Source organism: Pteropus medius, unplaced genomic scaffold (assembly GCF_902729225.1).
Source record: "Pteropus medius unplaced genomic scaffold, Ma_sr-lr_union100, whole genome shotgun sequence".
Taxonomy (NCBI): domain Eukaryota; kingdom Metazoa; phylum Chordata; class Mammalia; order Chiroptera; family Pteropodidae; genus Pteropus; species Pteropus medius.
Genome location: NW_024347791.1, coordinates 15,319,962 through 15,334,816, shown reverse-complemented (window position 1 = coordinate 15,334,816; position 14,855 = coordinate 15,319,962). Strand labels below are relative to the sequence as shown.

The following is a 14,855-nucleotide window of genomic DNA, read 5'->3' as shown; positions in this document are numbered from 1 at the left end:
CTGTCAACGAAGAACTGTGTATGAGATAGTGGTCCCATAAAATTATAAAGGATTATTGCAATACTGAAATGAAAGGCTAGACCTAACTATGATGTCGAATTTACTGCCGGCTCTGGGTTATTTAAGTAGACGAGGAGGTTCAGCATGCTGTCCATCAGCTGTGTGTGCACATGTGCGTGCATGCTCACACACACACGTACATGCACATGTACACACACAAATTCACTTCCCTTCTCTCCATTTTTCTTTGTCCCTCTTTCCTCCCAGTCCTGTTTTTCCTTCTCCTGTCTCTCCTCCTCCTCTCCCTTTTATTATTTCTTGTCTCAAGCTTTATCTCTCTGGGTCTCGTTTGATCTCTCATCTCCTTTTTTCTCACCCTCTCTTCTTTCCTCCCTCCTTCTTTCTGAGGTGCCTCCCTCCACAGTCTTCCCCTTACCCCACCCAATGTGTGCGTCACATTTTTATACTGTATTTTTACTGTTCGTTTTCTATGTTTAGATTCACAAATACTTACCATTGTTTTACAGTTGCCTATAGTATTCAGTACAGTAACATGATGTACAGGTTTGTAGCCTAGGAGCAATAGGCTGTACTATATAGCCTGGGTGTGTAGTAGGCCATACCATTTAGCTTTATGTAAGTGTACTCTATGGTGTTCACACAACGACAGAAATCCCATGACTCATTTTTCAGAATATATGCCCCTTGTTAAGCAACACATGACTGTATAAATATTAAGGTAAATTATATCCAACTTTCTAGGGAACCTATTCATAACTAAAATGAAGAGATTCCTGTTATATGAAAAAAGGAACTCTACAATTAGCACTTCTTTAACTTTTAGTCTCATGATCCTTTTATACTCTTAAGAATTGTTGAGGACTCCAAAGAGCTTCTGTTTATAGGTGATATTTATCTATCTATACTATATTAGAAATTAACACTAAAAATTTAGTATTTGTTTATTCATTAAAAATAATAAATTCATTACATGTTAACATAAATAACATTGACTGTAACCAATAAGTATTTTTTTTAGAAAGGATGAAACAAAGCAGGAATATGTAAAGATATATGAAACAAATGTATGTGTATATATATTCATGTATATATAATGAATGGTTATGCAGATAGTGTTTAATAATGTTTGTGAATTATATGAATTAATGTATCACAGTTGATATTCCACACTTTATCCGTTGGTGTTATTTTAATTATATTTTAACAGAAAATTCAACATAAAGAAAAAATTCTTAGAATATGTAAATAAATTATATCTTTGCCTTTTTCCTATCAATTGGTGATTTTAATAGGTTTTTGAATCTGAAAATTCAAGAAGGTGAAGCTCACAACATTTTCTGTCCTGCATATGATTGCTTCCAACTTGTGCCTGTGGACATCATAGAAAGTGTCGTTTCTAAGGAAATGGACAAACGATACCTACAGTTTGATATTAAGGTATGCTGTCGATTATCTGTCTGATTTCCATAATTTTCATTTTATGAAAACTATACAACAGATTTTATTATTTTTGTTTTATTTTTGAAAACATAAAATAATGGACTCTGACTTTTCTCTCAGAAAAATTTCATAAAGGATGGTGGCATTAATTAAAGTTAAGCTAAAGCATTATTTTACAATCATGAAAAAAGTAAAAGTAAAAAGCTAAAGTAATAGTTTACCCCCAAAAATAGAACCATTGCTCGGAACTATTGATTGATTTGCCTGTTGTATTTTTATAACTTGATTGATCAAGATAATGTTCAAAATACATAGTACCTATTTTAAGTTTCCAAAAGATATTATATTTAATACTCCTAAATATAATATTTAGAAATGAAGATTATCATCTTAGAAATTGATCATCTTTTTTTAAGTTTCAAGTAATTGTTTCACATAATGAATTATACTGTTTATTTTATCTTTTTTTCTATCTATTTTCATTCAGGAGCTAGTCAGAAGTGTATGCAAGTTACTTTCTTTTGTGTGATTTAAAAGTTATATTTTAACTGCCTTATGCAGATTTTTTGTAGTCTAAACCCTAATGGGCTTTTTGAAAAAATGTCCTGTTACTTCAATATAGAGAGCATCATAATATTGATTTTTATGTATTATTTGGATGCCACTTAGAAATTTACTATTCTAGTGCAACTAATAATCACTTATAAGACTCTATTTATAATTATGTTCCATTAGAAAAGTGGCACATTGTATGAGAAGAAATTTTTAAATTATACATTTTCAATGTGAATAATTGCATTTTTGCTTTATCATATCTACCTGGTTTTTAAAGAAAACAAATTTTAAAAATGATGTCATTTCTGGGTTACAACCACTCTTTTCCTTCTTAGTAAGTTGTTTCATGACTTCGCTTATATATGAAATCTGAAGGTCAAAGCATATGAACAAGCAAAACAAAGTAGAAACAGACTCATAGATACAGAGAACAAACTGATGAATGCCAGAGGGGAGGGAGGTGGGGAATGGGCAAAAAGTGAAGGACACAAAGGGTACAAATTTCCAATTACAAAATAATTAAGTCGCAGGATGTAGTATACAGCATAAGGAATATAGTCAACAATATTGTACAGTGACAGAAGTTTACTAGAATTGTGATGATCACTTCTAAGGTATATAGATGTCGAATCACTGTGTTGTACATCTGCAACTAATATAACAGTGTATAGCAACTATGTTTTAAGAAAAAGTTGTTTTGTACTTTCTGGTACTATTTTAAGTATTTCTTGAGACCGGATTACCCCTTATTTATTATTTCACTATTTTTTTTTGGCTTTAAAGTAAATTGACATAGCACACTCTAAATTATAATTTAGAGTTAAAAATATTTTTTGTTGTGTCTTGTTATTACTGTTTAAACAGGCCTTTGTTGAAAATAATCCTGCCATTAAATGGTGTCCTACTCCAGGCTGTGAAAGAGCAGTCAGACTAACAAAACAAGGGTCAGACACATCCGGGTCAGATGCACTCAGCTTCCCCTTGCTCCGAGCTCCTGCTGTGGACTGTGGGAAAGGACACCTCTTCTGCTGGTCAGTATAAGACAGGTTGGAATCAGCCTGATCACCTTTCTGATAGTTTTTAAAGAGAATTTGTACCTTGAATTGGGCCTTTAAATAGTGTGTTTGATATCATTCTTATTAATTTAAAAATGTGTAATGAGTAGTAATAGTTTACATTTAGTGTGTGCTAGATGTGTACCAAGCACTGTGCCAAATATTTTCATGTATTGAATTCTTCCAACAATGCTGAGTTTTGGGTACTATTATAATACTCATTTTACAGATAAAGAAACTCGAGCACAGAGAGGTTGCCCAGGGTTATGCAACTAGGAAATGGCAGAAATGGAATTAGAGCTCAGCTCTGCTTGATTTCAGAGCCCATGCACTTGAACTTTAATACCAAATTGCTGACCATAGATTAGAAAATGTTTAGTTTTACCTTTTTTCTTAAAATAGAAGTCTCTAGCAGTAATTCTTAACCAGAGATGTCCAGATTTACTCAGACAGCTTTTCCAAATTTTCATCCCAGGCCCCAGCAAGTGAGGTTTTGATTTAGTAGGTTTTAGAGTGAGGCTCCAAAAAAAAGCTTAGACAATTCTAATGCACAGTCTTAGTTAGGAACCACCTTGTACATCTTGTGTTTGTTTAATTTCTAGTGACTGATAAGTATTCAGTAAGTATAAGCTGATGATAAATCAGTAATGGATAGGCTATGCAACTATAAATGTTTGTCTGACATCAGCATTCTACTTTATTCATAGTAGATTAAATGATAATTAACTGTTTTAGTTAATTAAATGATTAGAAAAAAATAGTTTTTGTTCCGCTTTTTGCTCATTTACAGATTTATCACAAATTCAAAGATATACTTTAGATGAATATAAAACTCTACACTTTACTTATCTGCTTATCAGAAACCAGAATCAAATTGTAGTACTGCTAGAAGTAAAAAGACACATTTATGGAAACATCCCTACCCTGAAAGGTCTATTTCTTACCCTCATCATCATTATCATTAGCTAAAAGTATTTCTTCAACTACCAATCCATATATAGCACGGAACTCTAGATCAGGTGTTGTCAAACTACTGTCCATACCAATTTTTGAAAGTTTTATTGGAACACAGCCACATTCTTAATTTTATGTTCTTAGCTTCCTACTCTTATTCCTGTAGTATAAGAGCTTTGCCTATAATGAGAAATTCTAAAAATAAAAAAAAAAAGAAAAAGAAATTCTAAGTAGAATTCTGCTGCCCTTATCCTAGTGTTTTAAAGAGAGCAAAATCTGCTTCATGCAAAAGGAAGCTTTACACGAGAGATCTTTATAAAATAAAGGCATATGATTCTGTGTTGGCTTCTTTCTTTCTCCTAAAAAGCTCAGAAATATTCTCTAAAGATGATTGCAAAAACCACAAATGGCAATAGTAATTTCTTCTAAGAACTGCATGTGACAGAATCAGGTGAGAGTCACCCCCAAGAGATGTCTGCTTTGATATAACTGAATTCATTGTTTGGAGGAAAGTAGGAGTAGGCATTTCCCTTCCCACCACAGGGTAGCCCTTTTTATTTTAACTTGTTCACCAACCAGTTCTGTGCTGTTAATAACTCAGCCTACAATGCTTTTTCTCCCTAGCCTGTATAATTGTAATTCGTTTGATCTTGACAATATGATCCCTAGACAGTGTTCAAAACCTAGATGGACTCTCACTTGAGCCAATGACCTCCTGTCTGTTTTTCTTTCTATTAAACAGAAAATGCTTTCTTCCCTGAAGCAACTTTTTAAAGATTTGTTGTCAAAAATACTACTTGGCCACTAAAATCTTAATCTGTGAGAAGAATTCAAAATTAACCTGGTAGAGTAGTCATTTCTTTCCTGTATCACCTCAGAATGTCCCCTGGTCCCTTTATCACCAATATCTCCATTGGAAACAGAAGCTTACTTGGAATTTATCTCTTCTAAATCCACAGTCAAACATATGTTAGAATTATTCACTAAAATTGGCAAGAATATTCTAAATAATAATGTGGGATTTTTAATATTTCATCCAGCTGTGGAGCATTTATTTACTGAAATTATGCAAAGAAGCCTTTAAAAGTGTCGCCACAACCATGAAACAAATGTGAACCCCTGATAGGAATGTTTGAATCATAGTGATGCACCTGATGAGAAATCACAGTACAGATTTCTAATCCACTTAAGTTTCCAGTGAACTAAAGTACGACGAGCAGACTTGTCAAGTATTTGGGGAAACTTTGAAAGTTAATGTCTTTGCATTAAAATTGTCATCAACTCGTTCTGCTTTCCTCCAATACCCAGGGTAAGAATTTTGAAAGTACACGTACTTCCTTATTAGGATCATGAATCTTGATTGAATTAAAGCAATAGTTTCATGCTTCATCTCCTCCATAGATTTCACAGGAAAAGGGACTCTTTAAGAGTCTTCTGGGCAAAATAAGTGAAGTTGTCCTTGTTTGTGGATCTTAATAGTCAAGTCTCATCTTCTCTTGCAAAATCAGAGTTTCAAACCCTTAGCTTAATAGTTCTGATTTGAGGGGCAGAGAGGGGCAGGGGTGCGTGGATTTTCCCAGACTGGCAGTATTCAGCTATTTAAGTATCAGAGCCCTGCCAACTTATAGAACTTTCCCCAACTCTTTCTAGGCTAGGAATGAAAATGTGATGCTGTTTATCTGGTGGAGTCAATCATAAGACCTTGTTTAAATATCAAGTCTACTCTATACAAAGTAGCATAATAATAATCTAAATAAATATAGATTTCCCTCACTATCCTAAAGTGGAGCATGCCTATGAAACCTTTTATAAGCAAATTTTGTAAAGTGAAGAAGCAATTACCATTAACTTACATGGAAATTTTATTTTTAATTTTTAAAAATAACCTACCATATCATACCAAATAACACATAAAACTTAAAAAAACACCAACATATGCCCGCTCTTAGTAGTGCCACTCTTGCTGCTCCAGGAGCATGCTGCCTCAACAAATGGTTCACTGCAAAACAAACGCTGAATGCTATTTGACTTTTCACATTTTTTTGTTTTTCTGCCAATGGTCGTGCATATTGACAAATTTTCAAGGGGAGAGCTGTCCCTTGATCTCTTGTTATTAGTTAACCATCACATTTGGACAGGGTTAAGGATTTTAACTTAGACAACCATTTTTTTCCTTCATAATTTTTTACCAGGCACCTTTTTCTCTGAATGAAAACTCTATTAGTGTCTCTAAATTTCAGTTGACTATGCCAAAATTCCCATTTCCATTCACTTATTTTAAGTGACATTTTGAGGTACAGTCTCAACAACAAGTGCCAGGTCTGTCACCAGTCGTTGATGTCTTGGTTAAAACTTTATTCAGGAATTTAGCTTTTCAATTATCTGTAGAACATTTCAGTATCTTCATTACCTCTTTCAAAATAACTTCTTTCCCTGCACATGGCATAATCCAGATTGTCAATCACCTGTTTGTTCTATCTGATAGCATTGTTCTTACCATACTTTGAAGAAGTTCAGGCTTATTTTCTCAAATGCCTTAGTTTTCAGTGATACTAAATAGTTTTAAATAGCAACCTTTAGCTAGCTTTCTTTCTCATTTACAGTCTTTGCTCTAGTTTCTCCTTTACTTATCAGCTTCTCCTTTTTACGCCCACCCTTAGCATTGCATTGAATGCTAATAGAAACTGTGCCAACCAGTCATAACACCCACAAATAATCCTACTGATTGGGCTAGCATCTGAGGAAGCAGCAGGTCTGGTCTTCCTGTGAGGTTCTGGAAAGGAAACCTTCTGTCGCTGTCTAATGCAACACAATCTCAGGGAATCAAGCACACTTACTCGCACTTGCAGCCTTTTGAAGATACGGCATTTATTTTTTCAGACTCTATTTGAAAACATTTTTCCCCCATGATTATTTTTCTTACAGAAAATGTTCTAACAATAGAGCCTGTCATACTGGTATTGATTCTACTAGAGGAAAAAAAATATATTGAATATACTGTTTAATTTCTGGGGGAGGGGGAAATCTTAAAATTAATGGAAATAATTTATTTTATTGACTTCATTTGTTTTGTTTTAGGTACTGCAGATCTATAAAGCTTTTACACCTTTTACACCATTTTTTAAAATGAGTCATGAGAAATGTAGATCCTTATTCCTGCATGTAGTCTCAAGCACCATATGGAAACACTGTTCCTAGATCTGCGGCCTGTTTCTAACTCTAGTGTATGGTAGTATATCTGCCAAATTAAATTAACAGTTATCGCAGATATTCCTTACATTTCTAGAAAGCAGAGTTGATTATAATATGTACTAAAGTGAATCTAATATATCTACTTCCATTTTTATCAACCCAATATTTTTTTTAAATGACTGTAAACTTACCACTAAGTTACTAAGGAACGCTATAAAACTGCATTTATGGAAAAGATTTCCGAAATGCCAAATTTGATGATGTCAGGAATTTAAAGAGACCAAATTACTCTTTTAAAACAATTGGTGCTTTTGTTTTTTCTTTAAACCATTTTTAAGTATATAATTCAGTGGTATAAAGTACGTTCAGAATGTTGTGTAACCATCAGCCCTATTTTCAGAACTTTTCATCATCCCAAACAGAAACTCTGTAACTGTTAAACAATAACTCCCCATCTTCCCTCCCCTCAGCCACTGGAAACCACCATTCCACTTTCTGTCTCTATAAATTCTCCTATTCTAGATATTTAATGTAAGTGGAATCATACAATATTTGTCCTTTTGTATATGGGTTATTTTACTTAGCATAACGTCTCAAGACTCATCCATGTTGTAGCATGTATCGGAATTTCATTCCTTTTTATGGCTAATATTCCATCATATGCACACATACCACATTCTGTTTATTCATCCGTCAGTGGACACTTGAGTTATTCTCATCTTTTGGCTATTGTGAAAAATACTGTTATAAGCATTGGTGTTAAAATTTTGAGTCCTTTCAATTCTTTTAGGTATATACTTAGGAATGGAATTGCTAAATCATGTGATAATTCTGTGTTTAACGTTTTGAGGAACCACCAGTTTCCCAAAACTGTACCATTTTATGTTACTGCCAGCAGTGCACAAGGGTTCCTGTTTTTCCACATGCTCCCCAGTACTTGTTATCTTTCATTTTTTTAATAGTAGCCATCCTAATGGGTGTGAAGTAAAATTGATACATTCTTAATATAGTGAAATGTTACTTCTTAGTTTATAAGACTCTACCTGAGTCAGTAGGTTTGTCTTCTTAACAGACTTAAACTTTGCAAATAAGATCTTTGTTTAAAATAATGATGAGGGTGAGGATGATAATGATTGCACCTGTAGATTGAGTTTTTCTCCCTCCAAAATGATATTATTAACTGTAATAATTACCTTTGTACTACAGAATGAAGTATCATATTAAATTATAATAAGTAATTTGTAAAGGCTTTAGGCCTTTTTTAATGTTTGATTTTTATGTAGCTACAGGAAGACTATAAAATGAAGTTACAAATGATAAATTGATATATTTTAAATTATTTACATCAAAATTTGCCAAATTCTGATGAAACAAAAAATTGAGATTCATCAGATTCGAAGGTAAATCAGATTGTCCTAGCTGTTACTTGGAGATTTAGAGATAAAAGTGATGACAAAATATAATATAAAACAGTATTTCTCAAACTTTAAAATACAGAAGGCTCATATGACAATTTTGATAAAATGCAGATTCTAATCAGTAGGTCTAGTAGGACTTGCCCTTTTCATGTTTAACAAGCTCCTGAGTAAAGGCAATGCTACTAGCCAGGGGAACACAGTTTGAGTTGCAAGAATTTAAAGTAATTAGTGAGGACAGAACCTAAATGGTAAAAATATTTTATAGCTCTTTAAGGCCAACAAAACAAAATTATAAATATTAGGTAATCTATTTAGAACTTTTAAAAATGTGTAAATGAATATAATTTTTAAAAAGCCACCTTGATGGTATCAAGCTTTAGAATTACATTTTCAATTTCTCTACTGAAATGTTTCATCTCTGAGTAGTCGCTGTGCCTCACTTTTCTCCACTTTAAAATTGAAAGAGTACCTCCCACCTATTCTTTTACCTTGATGTTGATGAAGAATATTTTTAAATTGCTTTTTTCTGTGTTTTCCTCTTTAGGGAGTGCCTCGGTGAAGCACATGAGCCTTGTGACTGCCAAACATGGAAAAATTGGCTGCAAAAAATAACTGAAATGAAACCAGAAGAACGTAAGAGGAATTTTAGATAGCTGTGCTACATCTTTTCAAACAGCATTCAAAAGATAATATGGGCATATTTCTTAGAGTCTTCATTTAAGAAGTTTTCAAGATTGTTAATGCTAGAGTTCTCTGTTTAACATTACCTTTTTAACCAACATCCTTTTGGATCACAGGTTTTTTGCAAGAGGGAATTACAGATAGAGTCCATGTTTCTAACTGATTTGTTTTCCAGCTTAGAACAAATAGGATAAATTTGTTTAAATATATCCTATTTATAATAGGATAAAAGGGCCCTCCCCTTTTATCCCAAGGTAGGCCAACTAACCTCTACTTTATGGGAAGAAATGTATGATCTATAGTGAGAGGAAGCTTCTTATTTTCCTGGAAACTTCAGTGGAAGATAAGACAAGTTAATTTATTGCTAATACGTAGTTCCGTAGATTTACTTACATTAAAGGCCAAGTCAACTATTTTTATCGAGACTTCTATAAATGCATAAATGCATTATCTCTGTTAATCCTCACAGAAATGCTATCAGGTTGATATTAGTAATCCCATTTTACAGATGAGGAAATTAACACTTAGATTGGATTGACACAGGGCACATTCCTGGTAAACAGATGGGTTTAAGTTAGCCTTCCCAATAGCAATTTCTATATTTAACAAGTAAATATATCTGCTTTGTAATAATTTCTCATCTATTTATTTCTTTATTTAACTTTTTAGATAATGTAGTTTGAGGCATTGCAAATCAGGATTAAGAATTCACACAGTAAGTCTATAGTTACAAGCATATAGTAGAGATGATGCCAGCCCTCAAAGAGTGCAGAGGCTAGAAGGGAAGCAGTCAGATCATTACAGTATCATATGATAACTAATATAGCTGGGTAAAGATGAAAGTACAAAAACAAGAACAACTAAATCAGATTGAGAGGGAGTGTGTCAAAGAATCTTCCTTAAGGCATTGAGATATCAGTTGAGTTTTAGCATATCTGCAGAGGTAGAGATGTGGTAGTTATCCCTATCAGCATCTGAAGTGACACTGAGAGAGACTGACTAATGGCCATGAGACTTTACAGGCTCGTATTATGTCGGGCAATATACCATTGCCCAAGAGCTGGTCCTCAGCATTTCAGATTCATGAGATTCATTTTGTGCACTGACTTAGGATTACTCAGATCCATGGAGAAGAGACTACTATGTAAATCACAATACCAGTTTATTAACTGATGATGCGGGGGATCCCTTCACATGATGAGAAAGCTCATCCCTTATCAAGGAGCAAAGGGAAGTAGATAATCTTAGGAAATTTATAGTGAAATCTGATTAAATATTTCTGTCCTACATATTCATCATTCAGTCAACAAAATTTTTTTTGAGTGCCTGCTATGTGCTAGGCACTTCCTAAATCAAGAACACCTATATAGATTATTCTTGTCTCTAGGTTCATCATGTCTCTCAAGAGAGAGCCAGATATAGCTTGCCATTGCTCTCCTGACACTCACCCATTTTCCTTATTCTCCTGATATATATAGGGTCTGTATATGTGTGAGTTCCATAAAGAGATTAATACCATTACCTATAACATCTTTAAACATGACAAAACAATTGGATTTTGCTTTCTTTTCCTGTTCTGACACCTAGAGACATCTGTGTTTCTATTAGAGATGGTTTGCTATTGCCCACATACTTACATGGCTGAAGGAAAGGTAGACCCGAAGTAGGAAGGTGAATTTTTAGTTTGGGTCAGAGAGTGGATCTTGATATCATTAGTCAACTTAGGAAATTCAGATAAAAGAGTAACTTTTAGGGAAAAATAGTGAGTTTTGTTGTGGACATTTTGAACTTGAGGTACTTGCAGGACATATGTGCGGAGATGTTTAGTAGGATTTAAGAAGTTGTCTGCAACTCAGAAGAGATACTGAAAAACCTTAAGAGTAACATATTGCTTTTAAATGATATCTTTATGATTATTTAATATTTTTTGAGAGCTATTTTATGTTAGAATACAGAAATAAGATGCGCTCTACACTCTTGAAATGAATGTTTTAGAGGTGGAGACAGCTATATACAAAACTAAGGAAAAAAAAGTATTATACATGCTGTGAGAGAACAGTGTACATGTGGTACATTGTGAGGGAGGGGAGGCACAGAGGGAGAGAAGATCAGTTATCTCTAGAAGAGGGTTAGAAAAAGCTTTATAAAAGAATTGATGCATAAGCTGCATCTTGAAAGTTGATGGATGTTCTTCACAGAGACCAGAATAGGAAGAGCATTCCAGGCATAGAGTGAAATAGGGCTGTGAAACAGCATGGCATATTCAAGAACTGCAAATAATTCAGTACATCTAGTGCAAAGGAAAGTGCACTGAGAGATGAGACTGTGCAGGCAGGGACAGGGGTTATATGCAGTGCTGACAGGTCTGACATTATCCTGAGACACTAAAAAGAAGTTTTGAGTAGGAGTGATAACTGAAGATACTTACTAAGTAAGAGCACTTGGATGGAAGTGTGGATGATGAATTAGGGACTCTTGAAACACTAGGTAAAAATACTGTTTCTGAGACAACTTCAGAATGTTCACGTGAGAGAATATGAGGGCTTGAACAAGACAGAAGCAGTGCAGATAGATAGGAGAGGAGAGATGTATACTGGAGTGTTAAGTGGTCTTAATAAGTTGAAAATCCAGTGTACTTACTAGTTACCTAAAAGAGCTAATGCACCACAAGAAGTAATTAGTACAGTATGTTATTTAATTCTGTAGTAGAAAATGGCCAGAAGTGTCTGATTTTGAAATGAGTGATTATTTTCAGCTATTCTCACTATTGTAAAATTGGATCAATCATTCCATACCCACTAATAAGTTTTTACTAGGGAGGAAGAGGGAGAATGACCTAGCCAGTAAGTACAGATTATTGTTGGCACTGTGACACGATATCCTTACACATGATAGTGATTCTGATGATGAGGAGCAAAAAGAAATAGAACTAGCAAATGGTATATGTGGAGTATACATGGTTACTTCTGGCGGCCAGAGATAGGGAGACCTCAAATTAAAAACTGAAGATCATCCTCAAAATGTTCCAAATAGGGTTTTAATTCAGAAACATGGAGGAACTTTACAAAATTGGACAGGAGGCAAGAGACTGAAGACACCTGAGAAGTGGTCTACCAGAATAGAAACCAAAGCCAAGACTGCAGAGAAAGTTTCCAGTTACTGAGAAAAACCTAGGAGTTTGTGTCTTCCACACTGAAAGGTGTTAAGCAGTAGACTACTATTAATGGCCACTTAAGTTTATGAAATTTAGGGTGAGGCTTAAAGCAAATAATAATAGGCCAACTATAATAATTAAGTAGAACATCATTAAATATACAAAAAATGGTATTCCAAAAAAGAATATGATTAAATGCCCCATTGAGTTTACATATTACTTTGGCTCATGGTCATGTAACTTTGGCATAAATATTTTCAACCAAACTTGTAGATTCATGAGAAAGATTTCTCCCTCGTGCCCAGTTTTCCAAAGTCTTTGAATTATGAGACTCAAAAGGAACAACCTAATCTAATTAATGAAAAAAGGTATTTGAATAGATACTGAAATCAGTTCAAAGAATTAATTCTATATAAAGATTCAAATATGGTTTTCTAAGCACTGAAACTGCCTTTGTTTCTAATCAAAGCAAGAAGCAGAATGATTTTATTTTCTGTAAAATGATGGTTTATTTATATAATTGTCAAATTGATTTTTCATAATACATAATAAATGGTTATTGAATAGAATTTAAATAGTCTTTTTAATAATTCAGTCTTTAAAAGCAACTTTGTTTTCACTTGCATACATATTGGCTCTAATAATAGATCTTAGCTTCTGTTATACTCTAATACTTGATTAAGTGAAGTTAGTATTTCTTACAAAGGGACCTAAGCACACTAGCTTATAAAGGAAAGAAGATCAAGATATGATAGACATGTAACTGAAGTGAATGGAAAAGTACAGAAGTCAATTGGAGTGAAGACGACTTACCAGTAGATTGAAGGAAGATAAGTTATTGCAGGTATAAAGAACAGTAGGTACAAAGGGCAGATGTATGAAATGAGCATGCTCAGAGAGCTGGAAGTAAAGACATTTTTTCCGGCACAAGTTTTTGTTGTGAAAATAGTTATTTCCTGAACATGATTTACTTCATACAACCCACTAGAATGCCGTTAGGAGCTAGCATTCAGTGGGACAAAAACACTGTTATGTTGCAGGCCACACAGCTGCTCTGTTTTACTGGCTTTGTGCTTTATTTATTATAACAATGGACAATAAAGGTCATAAGAATATGTGAGAGTCTCTGAGCTAAAAATAACGTTGATGCTGAAGGCAGGAGAAAGGCCACTACTTTTAAACAAAAATTAGACATTTGTACGTGGTGCTTAGGGTTTATAAAAATGCCCTTTGTAAGCAGTGTTACTTCCCCAGCTTGACCTTGTTGGCCACGCCTGTTCTCCACCACTTATCTCAGAATTTTCTGCACTGACACCCTAATCAAACCATCTTCCACCAAGTGGGTTTAGAACGAGAGTAGAGTCTGATCAGTTCATTGCTGCCCTTGTTTCCCTTTGCTATATGGAATTGAAAACCACTGCTTTACAGTCCAGCAGTAGTTGCTGTACTGTTGTTGACACAGACTTAAGGAGGTAGGCACTTGGGATTCCTTATGGCAAGACAGCCCCACTCCTCCACTGCTAGGCTCCATCAAAGAGCTGCTCCTAGTCTCAGCTCTTCCAGTTCACACACAGCCACTTCCCAGGGATCAGTCAACCCAAACCTTTGTCTCCCGTCCCTCTCAAGGGATTTATATCTGGGGGGTGGATAACTTTTCCTTTTAAACTTTAAACTCAAAGAGTCTGATTTCTCCCCTGTATTCAACATTAAAAGTAACCCCTTAACCTACCCTTCTAAGAATATCTGTATATAATCAGGGCCTTGATTGGATGGGCCACTTTCAATGATTCCAAAGTGATTTTTGGACATCTCTTTCAATAAAGAAAACATAGGGCTTCCCTGAGCACATAGAGCTAGAAAACAAAACAACCTTGAATACTGACACTCTTGCAGGAGAAAATAGTTTTTTAATTGTACATCTAGAACTCTTTCCAGTCTTTAACTCTCTCCACTGGGCAGGAAAAGCTTATAGAATATAAAGTATAAAATTTAGAATGTTTAAAAATCGTGGCATTCTTTAAGGTTGCATATCTCAAATAGAGTAAATGGAGTTTATGATGATGAAGAGTGTAAGGTCAGTGTGGGAACAGAAGGTAGAGAAGCTTGCCAAGTACAAAGTGGCAACATCATGAAGGGTTTTATATTCTTTGCTAAAGCAATTTGACTTTATTTTGTAGTCAGTAGTAGTCAGTGAGGAGCAACTAAAACATTTACACAGATTTGTATTTTAAAGGGGTCACTGTTCAAGCTGTATTGTGGGAGTTGGGAGCAGGGAGAAGAAGCTGGGGAAATAGGTTGCTTTTCTATGTTTTAATTGTCTAGGCAAGAGGTGTGGAAGACCCTAGCTAAAGCAATAAGAATTGGAAATGGAGAAGAAACAAGTAT

At 34.4% G+C, this 14,855-nt stretch overlaps 1 protein-coding gene across 6 annotated transcripts in view; it reads left to right on the top strand.

Moving 5' to 3' along the window:
- The window catches only part of ANKIB1 (ankyrin repeat and IBR domain containing 1), a 110,533-nt gene that overhangs the window by 75,073 nt on the left and 20,605 nt on the right, over positions 1-14,855 (top strand). For all 6 annotated transcript variants that reach the window (XM_039878109.1, XM_039878115.1, XM_039878114.1 and 3 more), the window contains 3 exons: positions 1,314-1,458; positions 2,881-3,047; positions 9,180-9,268. In XM_039878109.1, the coding sequence (XP_039734043.1) occupies positions 1,314-1,458; positions 2,881-3,047; positions 9,180-9,268 (401 nt within the window). The remainder of the gene's footprint in view (positions 1-1,313; positions 1,459-2,880; positions 3,048-9,179; positions 9,269-14,855) is intronic.